This window comes from Osmerus eperlanus, chromosome 11, assembly GCF_963692335.1.
Source record: "Osmerus eperlanus chromosome 11, fOsmEpe2.1, whole genome shotgun sequence".
NCBI classification, from domain to species: domain Eukaryota; kingdom Metazoa; phylum Chordata; class Actinopteri; order Osmeriformes; family Osmeridae; genus Osmerus; species Osmerus eperlanus.
In genome coordinates this window covers 16,785,160-16,798,135 of record NC_085028.1, presented here as the reverse complement: position 1 = coordinate 16,798,135, position 12,976 = coordinate 16,785,160, and the positions used below count along the sequence as shown (strand labels likewise).

Sequence of the window (12,976 nt, the reverse complement as noted above, 5' to 3'; positions counted from 1 at the left end):
CAGAGTAGCATTGATAGATCGTCCTAGCTTGTTAGAGGTTCCTGGATGCTCCATGCTGTCAGATGTACATCCAGTCTTGTTTAAGCCTCTGGTTCTGTCTCTCCAGCAGAACTGCCCTAAGTCCACTCTCACCTGTTTCGCTAATGAATCAGGTGTCTTGATGTACGAAGGGGCGATTAACAAGAGATTGGATCTGAAGAGGAGACTGGACTCGCTTATAAGACATATAACCAAGGTTAGACATGTTTGTTAGCTTCACCATGGACAAAAAAAATAACTTCAGAAAAGCTTAATTGGCTGTAAATGTGTAAATGTTCAGAAGATGTGAGTAGACTCACTTTCCATGGATGAGTACCTCTGCAACCCCCCCCCCCCCACACACACACACATCCACACACACACTCCTACACATCTACACACACTCCTGCCAAAGCAAATTCCTTGTCTGTGCAAACTTTCATGGCGAATAAATCCCATTCTGATTCTGACACAAAACAGGGAGGAGCGATTTCTTCTGTACACAGATTCTTACAGCTGGTAAAAAGTTTAGAGAATCCTTCCCTCCCTGTTGTGTATTCGTGTTTGTAGAGAATACTTCTACTTAGAGAAAAATAGTGAATTAATGGTTCTACCCTTTGTACAAGCATCTGTATGACAAGATGCCCAGAAACTAAATAATGAAGCTTCTACTGCCTGGGTTTCTGTTACATACATCTGTACTGGCCTAGTCTCAACTTGCATAAGAAAAGCAGACTTCATTGGGCAGTTTGGAGAAATAGGGTGGGGTGGTTATAACGATTAACCCTTGTGTTATCTTCGGGTCATTCTGACCCATCAGTCATTGTGACCCACCGTCGTATTGCGACAAATTTACCGCATACAAAGACAAAGTGAAGCATTTTCTTTTAACAGCTAGGCTGTCTCAGACCCCCCACATTGCAAAGGTTAAAAGAAAATTATTTTAATTTGTTTTTGTATTGGGTAAAATTGGGTAAACACAACGATGGTTCGTTATGAACCTTTGGGTCATGTGACCCGAAGGCAGCACGAGGGTTAAGTAAACGGATGGGGGCTGTCTCTCTCTCTGTCTCTCTATCTGTCTATCTGTTTCTCTGTCTCTCTGTTTCTCTCTCTGTGTCTCTATCTCTGTTTCTGTATCTGTTTCTCTCTCTCTATCTGTCTATCTGTGATTCTGTCTCTCTGTGTCTCTTTCATATATTCATTCTGTGTGTTTCAGAAGGACAAGGATGGCTGTTCACGGTGTGAGTTTTACCCAGAAAAGGCAGCAGAGGACTTCCTAACCTCCTTGAAGTCTTTCCTCCAGAAGGACTGTGCTGCTGGCCGGGCTACAACGAGCAGACTGGGTTGAGCCGTAAGCTGTGAACAACAAGGTTTCGGTTCAGTAGGCTACGACTCTCAACCTTGCTGGTGTAGCAGGTGGAGATAAGGCACCACTCATGGTCAAATCCAACTCTCGACTATGCAAAGAGAAATATACTCCAGGGCTACTCTGCTACATTTCCACACCTAACTGATTCTGTAGAAGAAGGGGAGAGAGGCAGTGAAGGCCTTACTGGCCTGTGGATCTCTGCTGCTGCCAACTGTCAAAAGACTGACAATGAGAAAGCACCACTGGAACTGAAAATTGTTTGTATGTTTGCATCTCGAGTGAGTGAGTTAAATTTTTCTCCGGAGCAGGGGCGGTTCTACACGGGGGCCTGCAAATTACGTTATTTTTCTTCTTCTAGTAGTCATCATGAAACGAGGAAGTAAAATATGTCCAGTAAAATATGTCTAGAACCACTGCTCCGGGGTAATGTCGTTTTTTCTTTGTTGACTTTTTGAGATTATTTTCTTTTGGCAATGTGTCATGTTCATAAGATAAAATAGTTGTATAAATCGTTGGCTCAAACCTATGTAGGATTATTGTAAAAATGGTGAGGGCGGTGATGTTTATTTTCCTATTCTTTGTTAGTAAAACAAGAAGGCCTGTCTGTTTGTGTCAATATCTTCACTCCAGTACTTGTACGGTATACTACATTTTAGAATACTTTCTCACACTCACAACGTGAATCACAGCACAGACCGGAGTGCAAGGCAAATTGGGAACGCTGCCAACGTTGAAGCCCCGCGATAGTTTAGTTCGCGCAGTAGCCTAAATCTCGTGGCTCTTTGGGGTCCAAGAAATACGTGTAAGTCACTACATTTAAATTACTATATATCGTCACACTGTTGTGTGAGTGAAGTCAAAAATTGGATTATTGTAACAGAACATAAGGTGAGTACCTTTGTGAAATATAGCCTAAAATACATGTTTATTAGCTATAGTTACGTGAAATAGCGATTTGAAATGCGCATTACGAGCTAGGCCATCTTGAATTGTACCCGTGCCATTCAATGGGACGTGGTTAGTGCTACCATTTAGCAAAGCTAGGCCTTGTCCATTTCAGCTACCAATACCATTAAACTCATTCCAATGCAATAAACTACTTCATGTGACTACATGTGACTAATCTAGTTAAGTTGATTGTTTAGAGTTTACTAGGCTAGCAAGATAGTCGACAGTTGCGGCGCTAGTGCTAACTAGCTAGAGTAAGTTATACGAGAACCAGGCTCGCTAAGCTAGGCTAGTCGTTTAGCTATTATTATGGCTGTTTTCTCAGATCTTCAGCAGCCTCCGTGATCAGAAACAATATAGATATGATGACTATTGTTTTTAGCATACGGTAGCAGACTAGATTTCTACCTAAATCGTCGTTGTTTTTTATACACATCATACGCACTGGAAAACGGTCTGCACTGAGCTCTGGGCTAACATGGCTAGTCTACCAGTCAGTATTGCATTGCGTTAGCTGTCGTATTCTGGCTAACTAGCAAGATAACGAAAACATTGCCGCTTGGCTAACTATCTGTTGTGTTGCGTGCCTTTAGGCTCTATCTGAGACTGTCAAGAATGTCTGACAGTGAGGATAGCGACTTCTCTGACGCCCAGAGTGACCGAAGCAGCGAAGCCGAAGAGGCTGAGAATGAGGTACTGTACTGTAGCATGGCAAGCTAGCGCTAATGAGTTTAGCTAAAGTTAGCTAGCAATTTAATTCACTTTACGAATCATATGCATAGAGTAGGTACAGAACGAGTAAAAACAGAGGTAACACACAATACCATTTTATAGTCAATAGAACGTGTTCAATAGCAGCAAGGAAATATAAAAAATTTAAAAATAAATGAAGTAACGGACTCGACTTTGAATATAACGTTGAATGAGTTTACGTCCTTAGACTGAGAGCGGTCATACAGGACCAAGTTTGATACTATTAGTACAAGAAACTAGAGCAGGGGGGGAGTAGCTCAGTGGTAGCGCATTTGACCGCAGATCATGCGGTGGCAGGTTACAACCCCTGTGCTGTACGTTGCTTTTGATACAAGCGTCTGTTAAATGAATACTTTACAAAACATTACTAGTTGCATCCATAACTGCTAGAGTAACTACACAGATGGACTCAAAGTATGTCCTAATCTTAATTTGATGTCCTGACGTCCAAAACACGTTATTGTGTGACTGAAGTTTGTGTGTCTACCCTACGGTAGGAGGAACAGGCCAGTCCGACTGGTAGTGACAAGGTAGCAGAGGAGGAAGGCGAGGATCTGGAGGATGAAGAGGAGTATGATGAGGAAGAGGAGGAGGATGATGACGATCGCCCCAGAAAGAAGCCCCGCCATGGGGGGTTCATCCTGGACGAAGCTGGTACGATCTGGACGCCTTCAGACACAGACCCCTCCTACACATGGCAGCATTTTCCCTGTTTATGCGCAAGCCCGATCGGACCGCTCACCAAAACCTACCTAAAGAACAGTTTTAACATAACATGGGTCAAAGAAGGACGCTCAATCTGGGTTTATTATAGGTAGCCCAGAGTGCTCGCCATAAGGGGGCTGTTGTTTACAGCAGGGGTTCTCAAACCTTTTGGGGCCAGGGACCCCTTACAGGGGAGAACATTTTCCAAGGACCCCCCCATAATCGTAACACCCATTCAGCATACCCTTTTGTGCTCTTAAATGGACACAATATTCTTGTTTTATTGGTGCAAATGGTCCCCATCTGTAGAGTATTATATATGATTTCACTTTTTAATGATACAGCACAATTTAACAATTTTATAATTTATGGAAAATTATTTCACGGACCCCCTGGCTATGGTTCGCGGACCCCTAGGGTCCGGGGACCCCACTTTGAGAACCACTGGTTTACAGGACGTACACACATAAATAGGCTGTGTGCTTGGTAGGAGCTGAACTGACTGTGTTTGCCCTCTTCTTCTTCTTCTCTGGTTGTAGATGTGGACGATGAGTACGAGGACGAGGATCCGTGGGAGGAAGGAGCGGAGGACATCTTGGAGAAAGGTGAGGGGGCGCATGCACCTGCGTAGCAGCACCCGTGATGAACGCGTATCCATGGCAACATGTCAGGGCCACTGTTGTTGTTGTTGATGATGAGGGTAGACAGAACAGAGTTATCCCGTGTGCAGCGATTGTTGATACCGGTTGTTTCTTGGTGAAAACTGTTTCTGGGATTTCAAAAATGTCACTGTAACGTAGACTGGAGATTTTAGATCATATTTAGTGCGGTGCTGTTTCTTTAAGGAGTAAAGTTGGCATTGATTTGAAGTTCTGTACAGTGAAAGCCATATGTAGCTAGTGACATTGTTGACATTGTATTCCTGCCCTGCTCTAATATTGTCTTTTCTCGTGCATGCCTCCTTCAGTTAACGGTAAATCAATTCCAGATTATTCTGCTTTGTTTTTTTCTGTCCAATATAACTGAGTTGTTTTCTCACACATCCCATTAAACCGCATCCAGCCTCTGCACGTGGTGTTGTCAGAGTAACCAGTGTAACCCCAGGCAACAGAGACGGCAAATGGCATATGTTGTTGGTTTCTGATTTGTGAAAGGATGGCAATAGCGTTTTTACTCTTATCCATTTTTTTGTGTAGCAACATAGGCTGTAGTTAAACTACTGATATCTATATCCTGAAGTTGTGTGGCTTTCTATAACGGGTGATGTTTTTCATCATCCAAATTAACTGGTGACGTATTGCTAGGATCAGGATTAGCAGATCCTAGCAAAAGTTATCACAAATTTGACCACAGGTCTTGTCTGTGACACGGTAAGTGCCCAACGTGAACTGTGACCATTTGCCTGAACTCGTCCTGTCGACAGAAAGCTAATCTCATCGGTTTGAACGATCCGATACTTTTTTTTTTTTGTGGTCAACCTGCAGTATCACAGCATAGAAATCCTCCAGTCAAGTGTGTGTTCATGCATCATCACTACGAGCCATCGTGTGTTCATGCATCATCACTACGAGCCATCATGTGTTCATGCATCATCAGTACGATCCATCGTGTGTTCATGCATCATCACTACGAGCCATCATGTGTTCATGCATCATCAGTACGAGCCATCGTGTGTTCATTAACAGTGATCCTTGTTTTGGTTTCGTGTGCTCTTCATCTCCCCTTGCTGTTACCCCCTGCCTGTGTGCTGTTCACAATGTGATTAGTATTTTCCCTGTGCTCTTCCTCCCTCTCTCCGCCCCGCCTGGCCCGCGTGCCCGACAGAAGAAGCAGAGGGTGAGTGTGCCCACATCCTGCTTCACTCACATCTTCTTATTTCAATGTGTATTTTTGGCCTTTTGTGGCTTTATTGGGCAGAGATAGTTACAGAGAGACAGGAATTAAATGGGAGAGATTGAGCGAGGGGGGAAGATGCATAGAAATGACCCGGAACAGAATCGAACCCGGGTCGCTGCGTCAGAGCCTCGGCCTGAGCGGGGTACGCACTTCACCTGGTGATTCACCAGAAGCTTCTTTCTGAACAACAAGCCCACCATCTCTGCCTCTCAGGGTCAGGAGCACATGTCGTTTTAATGGGAGTCAGGCTAAAGATTCTGGAAGAGAGGGGGGTCAGATGGCTGAGCGGTTAGGGAATCGGGCTATTTATCAGAAGGTTGCCGGTTCGATTCTTGGCTGTGAAAAATGACGCTGTGTCCTTGGGCAAGGCACTTCACCCTACTTGCCTCGGGGGGGAATGTCCCTGTACTTACTGTAATTCGCTCTGGATAAGAGTGTCTGCTAAATGTAAATGTGGTCCCAGATCCAGCTGTTTCCTCCTGACTCCTGACTGAACTCTCCTCTTCAGTGTCCAACATCGATCACGTTGTTCTGGATGAGGACAACTCAGGGTCCCGCCGGCTGCAGAACCTCTGGAAGTATGTGGGCTGCCTGGCTCCTGCTTCAGCTGACCTCAGACCTGGCCCACACAGTCCTCTTCTCACATTATTAATGCTTTTGTGTACCCGCTGTTCATGTGGAGAAACCTAGTGATCAAAAACAGTCCATGGTATTTGGTTTGGTGCAAAAGCAGCAACTGATTCTTTCTTTCTCTTGTGATCTGTTGCAGATAACAATCGTTTTTTTTTTAAAGTTTTATGACTTCTGCTGTCTGTTTGTTTTAAATTTATATACGTGTGTGTGTGTGCGTGCGTGTGTGTGTGTGATTTAGTATCTTAACGGTTTCTTTTGTAACGTGTCTCTCACAGGGATTCCAGAGAAGAAGCGTTGGGGGAGTACTACATGAGGAAGTATGCCAAGTCTTCTGGAGGAGAACAGTAAGTGTCACACTCAGTCTGCACACTCTCTCTCTCTCTCACTCTCACTCACACTTGCTCTCAGGAACTTGGGTACCCTCTGGAAGTGCATACCAGAGCGATCAGTGATCTGTATTCGTCCCTCTCACTCTCCTACTTTCTTGCTTGCTTCTCTACCTCGCTCTCTCTAGTTTCTCAGGTGGATCCGAGGAGCTCTCCGATGACATCACCCAACAGCAGTTACTTCCTGGGGTCAAGTACGTATCGTTTACTTCCTGGGGTCAATGTTTATGTTTGTACTTTTGTGTAACTGTATGTTGTCTTGCACATTTGCACTTTGTCTTGGCCAGGTCGCCGTTGCAAATAAGAATATGTTCTCAATCGGCTCACCTGGTTAAATAAAGGTTAAAAAAAAACAATGTAGCAGTTTGACCTTTTCAAGACTTCCACATTTAGGATTATTGGAATCATTGTCAATTTATTTGCTCAATGCACTCCGTTTTTGTCTTAAGGGACCCTAATCTTTGGACAGTCAAGTGTAAGGTAAGAACTAATGTCTTTGTTTTCTGTTGTTCAATACACACACACATTACCTGAACGCACACACTAACTAACCCCGTGGTGTCACTCCAGATAGGGGAGGAGAGGGCAACAGCCATTGCACTGATGAGGAAATTCATCGCCTACCAGTTTACAGACACGGTATGTGTTCTTTACTATTAGCCTCAATGACACAAGTGAATCTTTCCATCATAGAACTATCAGTCTTCACAAACCACCAATCATATCCTTCCTCCCTCCTCTCTCCTCCCTCCTTCTCCTCACAGCCCCTGCAGATCAAGTCGGTGGTAGCTCCCGAGCATGTGAAAGGCTACATCTACGTGGAGTCCTACAAGCAGACCCACGTGAAGGCGGCCATCGAGGGCGTGGGCAACCTGAGGATGGGCTTCTGGAACCAGCAGATGGTGCCCATCAAGGAGATGACGGACGTCCTGAAGGTGGTCAAGGAGGTCACCAACCTCAAGCCCAAGTCCTGGGTCCGCCTCAAGAGAGGCCTCTACAAAGACGACATAGCCCAGGTATGGCTCGCTGAGGTCGACGTGGCCCAGCTAATGCTAGCGCTGGCCAGGCATGGCTCGGTAACTCTAACGGGCCTGTAAAGAATCCATGTGTCTGACTCGTTTTCAACGTTCCTTAGGTGGACTACGTAGAACCAAGCCAGAACACCATATCTCTAAAGATGATCCCAAGGATAGACCTGGACAGGATCAAAGCCCGGATGAGCATGGTAAGCTAAAGGCCCTTATTGCTCAAAGTTATTTAGCTGCATAGTACCTCAACTGAATCAGTGAGCAAACATAACCCACTGCGGACACCTGACTTTTGTCTGTGTGTATTTCTACCTGCCTGGTTGTCTGTGTGTGTGTGTGTGTGTGTGTTCCTATCTGTCTGATTTTCTGTCTGAACCACAGAAAGACTGGTTTGCCAAGAGGAAGAAGTTCAAAAGACCGGCTCAGAGACTGTTTGATGCTGAGAAGATCAGGTACACTGAAACTACAAGGCTCTTTCTCTCGTTCTCTCTCTCTCTACCTCTCTTACCCCCCCCCCCCCTCCAGTCTCTCTCTTATATAACAATACACTTTTTAGTTTTTCTTTCAGTCTCGCAGACTCTCTCCCTCTTTCAAGGCATTGTGTGTGTGTGTGTGTGTAGGTCACTGGGGGGTGAGGTCAGCCATGATGGAGACTTCATGATCTTTGAGGCCAACCGCTACAGCCGCAAAGGCTTTCTCTTCAAGAGCTTCGCCATGTCAGCTGTGGTGAGAACACATACAGTATCCAATAAAAGCCTGCAGCTGAGCTGGAACTATTCCCCCTCTGTTCTGAGTTGACCCCTGCCCTGGTTTGTCCAGATCACAGAGGGGGTGAAGCCCACCCTGTCTGAGCTGGAGAAGTTTGAGGACCAGCCTGAAGGCATCGACCTGGAGGTGGTGACTGAGGCTTCAGGTAAACACAGCTGGATCTTGTTTGTGTCTTGTCTGTGTGTGCGACATTGGCTGTTTATCAATCTGAAGAGCGCTAATAAAAGTACTTGCGTTCTCGAGAAGAACGTTCTTACCCAGCATCTTGCGAGAACAGTGTTGCAAGACCGCGAGGACAGAGAACGATTTGAGATGTGTGTTCTTGCAATGACTTCTGGGAAATCAGATGCGTTCTTGCTGACCAAGTCACCATCCGATGCATCCTCGTTAAAAAAGGCTGATCCAGAACACTTGTGGGTATTTTTGGCGTCCTTGGTGACTTGTGTTCTTTGGATTGGAACCGTACGTGGGCAATGAAAGATGACGTCAAACGTCAAAAAAAGTTCTTAAGAACACAAGAATGGAGAAAAACGTGGATTGATAAACAGCCTCTGTCCTTATAAGTGTTCTTGTCCATCCAAATATTTCCGACACTAATGATGTGTGTGTGTGTCCAGGTAAGGAGCGTGAACACAACCTCCAGGCAGGTGACAATGTGGAGGTGTGTGAGGGAGAGCTCATCAACCTGCAGGGCAAGATCCTGAGTGTGGACGGGAACAAGATCACCATCATGCCCAAACACGAGGACCTCAAGGTACGCACACACACACACAATGTACTCACACACGCACTCTCGCACACACACTTACACACTGTACCCTTATGCCTTGTCTGTGGTGTTGATTTGTGTGTGTGTGAGCAGGACCCCCTGGAGTTCCCGGCTCATGAGTTGAGGAAGTACTTCCGTATGGGTGATCACGTGAAGGTGATCGCCGGCCGCTACGAGGGAGACACCGGCCTCATCGTCCGTGTGGAGGAGAACTTCGTCATCCTGTTCTCTGACCTCACCATGCACGAGGTCAGACACCTCTTCTCCTCTCCTCTCTCTATCTCTGTCCTCTCTCTTCCTCTCTTCTCCTCTCTCTGTCCTCTCTTCTCCTCTCTCTCTGTCCTGTCCTCTCTCTTGCTCTCTCTTTTCATCCCTCTCTTCGTCTGTGCTCCTCACCCTGGCTTAACATGTCTCAGTGTGCGTGTGTTTGCATATACTGTCTCGCGTATGGACTGTATAGTGATTGATTCCATGTTTGTTTGTCTGTGTGTGTGTGTGTGTGTGTCTGTCTGTGTGTGTGTGTGTGTGTGTCCCAGCTGAAAGTACTGCCGCGGGACCTGCAGCTGTGCTCTGAGACGGCATCGGGCGTGGACGCGGGCGGGCAGCACGAGTGGGGAGAGCTGATCCAGCTGGACCCTCAGACGGTGGGGGTCATCGTCCGGCTAGAGAGGGAGACCTTCCAGGTGACACGCCCCCTGTGTGTGTGTGTGGAAGTTTGTGTTCTCTGGTTTGAGTTCAGCGGGCTAACGCAGTGACCCCCCGTCAGATTCTGAACATGCACGGCAAGGTGATGACGGTGCGCCACCAGGCGGTCAACCGGCGGAAAGACAACCGCTTCGCAGTGGCGCTGGACTCGGAGCAGAACAACATCCACGTGAAGGACATCGTCAAGGTGATCGACGGGCCGCACTCGGTGAGTCGACCCTGCTAGCGCTGCTATGGCTAGCGCTGCTATGGCTAGCGCTGCTATGGCTAGCGCTGCTATGGCTAGCGCTGCTATGGCTAGCGCTGCTATGGCTAGCGCTGCTATGGCTAGCGCTGCTATGGCTAGCGCTGCTATGGCTAGCGCTGCTATGGCTAGCGCTGCTATGGCTAGCGCTGCTATGGCTAGCGCTGCTATGGCTAGCGCTTCTATGGCTAGCGCTTCTATGGCTAGCGCTTCTATGGCTAGCGCTGCTATGGCTAGCGCTGCTATGGCTAGCGCTGCTATGGCTAGCGCTGCTATGGCTAGCGCTGCTATGGCTAGCGCTGCTATGGCTAGCGCTGCTATGGCTAGCGCTGATAGCCGCAACACGCTGACTCACTGTGGGACCGGCAGCCATGTTGTTCCTGTTCTCCCAGGGTGGGAGACTGGCTGCTAGTTCATGAGCAGTACTGTCCTTCAAGGTTACATCAATACCTTGGTATTGTTCTCTGTGGGTGTTTCTGAAGTGCTGTGTTCTCTGTGGGTGTTTCTGAAGTGCTGTGTTCTCTGTGGGTGTTTCTGGAGTGCTGTGTTCTCTGTGGGTGTTTCTGGAGTGCTGTGTTCTCTGTGGGTGTTTCTGAAGTGCTGTGTTCTCTGTGGGTGTTTCTGAAGTGCTGTGTTCTGCCTCCCAGGGCCGGGAGGGAGAGATCCGTCACCTGTTCCGAGGGTTTGCCTTCCTGCACTGCAAGAAGCTGGTGGAGAACGGAGGCATGTTCGTCTGTAAGACACGCCACCTCGTATTGGCTGGGGGCTCCAAGGTCGGTCTCTCTCATTGGCTGCTGCCTACAGAAGTAGCTTGTTATTGGCTTGTGGTAAAACCCATGGTCTTTTTTATGTCCTCCCCAGCCCAGAGATGTGACCAATTTCCCCGTGGGGGGATTTGCACCTATGAGCCCTCATATCAGCAGCCCCATGCACCACGGAGGAGGGGGTGAGTCCATCCTACACACTAGTTCTGACTCCCTAGCCTCCACATTCTGTTCACCTGTCAAGATAACTGTATTTTCCAAGTGACCACACCTAGCCCTGGTGCCATGTTGTTGACCCTTGACCCCTTATGCAGGTCAGCAGCAGAGGGGCGGAGGGGGAGGAGGAGGAGGGGGAGGAGGAGGGGGAATGGGGCGTGGCCGAGGCAGGAGAGACAACGACCTGATTGGCCAGACTGTCCGTATCTCCCAGGGACCGTACAAAGGTGAGTGTCTGCAGCCCTGGTCCCCATCTCCTGGCCCTCGCTCTCTTCAGATCAAATCAAATTTATTTGTATAGCCCTTTTTACATGCAAGCATGTCACAGAGGGCTTCACATATGCCCATAGAACTGCCCCTCAACCAACCTAAACCCTCAAGGAAGACAAGGAAAAACTCCCAAAAAACTCTCAACAGGAGAAAAAAAAATGGAAGAAACCTTGGGAGGAGCAATTCAGAGAGGGATCCCCTCCTCCAGAGACGGTTGGTGGGAGAGAGGAGCAGAACACAGGCTAAACATAGTCATACAGTGTCGATGGGTTTTTAAAACACCAAAATCCATTATTCAACTTTATAGATGTAGGACAGGACCGGGAGACTCGCGACCAGGTCCAGCGTTGGCTGACCGACGACCAGGCAGGTGCTGACAACTCAAACCCCCCACACCACAAGGGATGTGTGTGGGGGGGACAGAGAGAGGAGAGCAGGGATTAGAGAATGCCAGGAGCAGCTAACAGTTACAGTCATAATAGAATGAGATCCCCACCGGTCAAGTGTGGACTGGTGCAGCAATTTAACAGAGCAAAAAAGGGGAATTTGATGCAACCCCACACACCAAGACAGCGACAGCCCCCCTCATTTGGAACATGAAATCTGTTCCAGGGGAAGAGAACTCTAAAATAAGTTATACTTAAAGAATAAGGATGGAAACAACCCGTCCCCCGTTGCCTCCAACTAGTAACATACTTACCTTTAACAGTCGTAGAATTGACTAAACAATAACGTTTTTAACCTAATTTTAAACGTCGAAACAGTATCAGACTCCCTAATTGAGACGGCTAGTTTATTCCAGAGAAGAGGCGCTCTATATGAGAACGCCCTACCTCCAGCAGTTTTTTTCTTAATTTTGGGAACCACCAGATAGCCGGCATCTTGAGATCTAAGTGTCCTTGCGGGGCAATAGGGTGCAAGGAGACCGGAGAGGTACAGTGGTGCCAATCCATGCAGAGATTTGTAGGTTAGTAGTAGAACTTTGAAGTCAGCTCTGGCTTGGATAGGGAGCCAGTGTAGAGAGACAAGAGTAGATGTTATGTGATCAACTTTCTTGTTCTGGTCAATAGTCTAGCAGCAGCATTTTGCACCCGCTGTAAATTTTTTAGGTGGGTAATTGGGAGGCCAGACAACAACACATTGCAATAGTCCAATCGGGACGTAACAAATGCATGTATTAGTTTTTCGGCATCATCCTTTGAGAGAAATTTTCGTATTTTGGCAATATTACGTAGATGCAGTTCTAGTAATTTGCTTAATATGGTACTCAAACGAAAGGTCTGGGTCCATTGTGACTCCTAAATTTTTTACTAGCTGGCTTTGAGAGACTTTGACGCCGTCTAGGTCTAAGGTCAGATTGGAAAAATTATTTCTATATTTTTTAGGACCGAAAATTTGAACCTCGGTTTTATCCGAATTTAGAAGGAAATTTGCAGTCATCCAAGCTCTCAACCTAGAAACACATACCCAGCTCAGCTACCCAGCCACCCGCCGGCTCTCT

General features: G+C 47.0%; 1 protein-coding gene across 1 annotated transcript in view; it reads left to right on the top strand.

The window, feature by feature from the left end:
- Nucleotides 1-2,073: 2,073 nt before the first annotated feature.
- Nucleotides 2,074-12,976, top strand: part of supt5h (SPT5 homolog, DSIF elongation factor subunit) — a 15,794-nt gene continuing 4,891 nt past the window's right edge. Inside the window, exons 1-22 of the mRNA XM_062473521.1 lie at nt 2,074-2,278; nt 2,932-3,031; nt 3,589-3,745; nt 4,336-4,401; nt 5,621-5,632; nt 6,201-6,270; nt 6,601-6,669; nt 6,840-6,905; nt 7,161-7,191; nt 7,282-7,350; nt 7,476-7,727; nt 7,847-7,936; nt 8,121-8,191; nt 8,360-8,465; nt 8,559-8,652; nt 9,125-9,261; nt 9,370-9,525; nt 9,813-9,959; nt 10,043-10,189; nt 10,873-10,998; nt 11,087-11,171; nt 11,304-11,432. Coding sequence (XP_062329505.1) covers nt 2,954-3,031; nt 3,589-3,745; nt 4,336-4,401; nt 5,621-5,632; nt 6,201-6,270; nt 6,601-6,669; nt 6,840-6,905; nt 7,161-7,191; nt 7,282-7,350; nt 7,476-7,727; nt 7,847-7,936; nt 8,121-8,191; nt 8,360-8,465; nt 8,559-8,652; nt 9,125-9,261; nt 9,370-9,525; nt 9,813-9,959; nt 10,043-10,189; nt 10,873-10,998; nt 11,087-11,171; nt 11,304-11,432 — 2,158 coding nt within the window. The 5' untranslated portion in view covers nt 2,074-2,278; nt 2,932-2,953. The remainder of the gene's footprint in view (nt 2,279-2,931; nt 3,032-3,588; nt 3,746-4,335; nt 4,402-5,620; nt 5,633-6,200; nt 6,271-6,600; nt 6,670-6,839; nt 6,906-7,160; nt 7,192-7,281; nt 7,351-7,475; nt 7,728-7,846; nt 7,937-8,120; nt 8,192-8,359; nt 8,466-8,558; nt 8,653-9,124; nt 9,262-9,369; nt 9,526-9,812; nt 9,960-10,042; nt 10,190-10,872; nt 10,999-11,086; nt 11,172-11,303; nt 11,433-12,976) is intronic.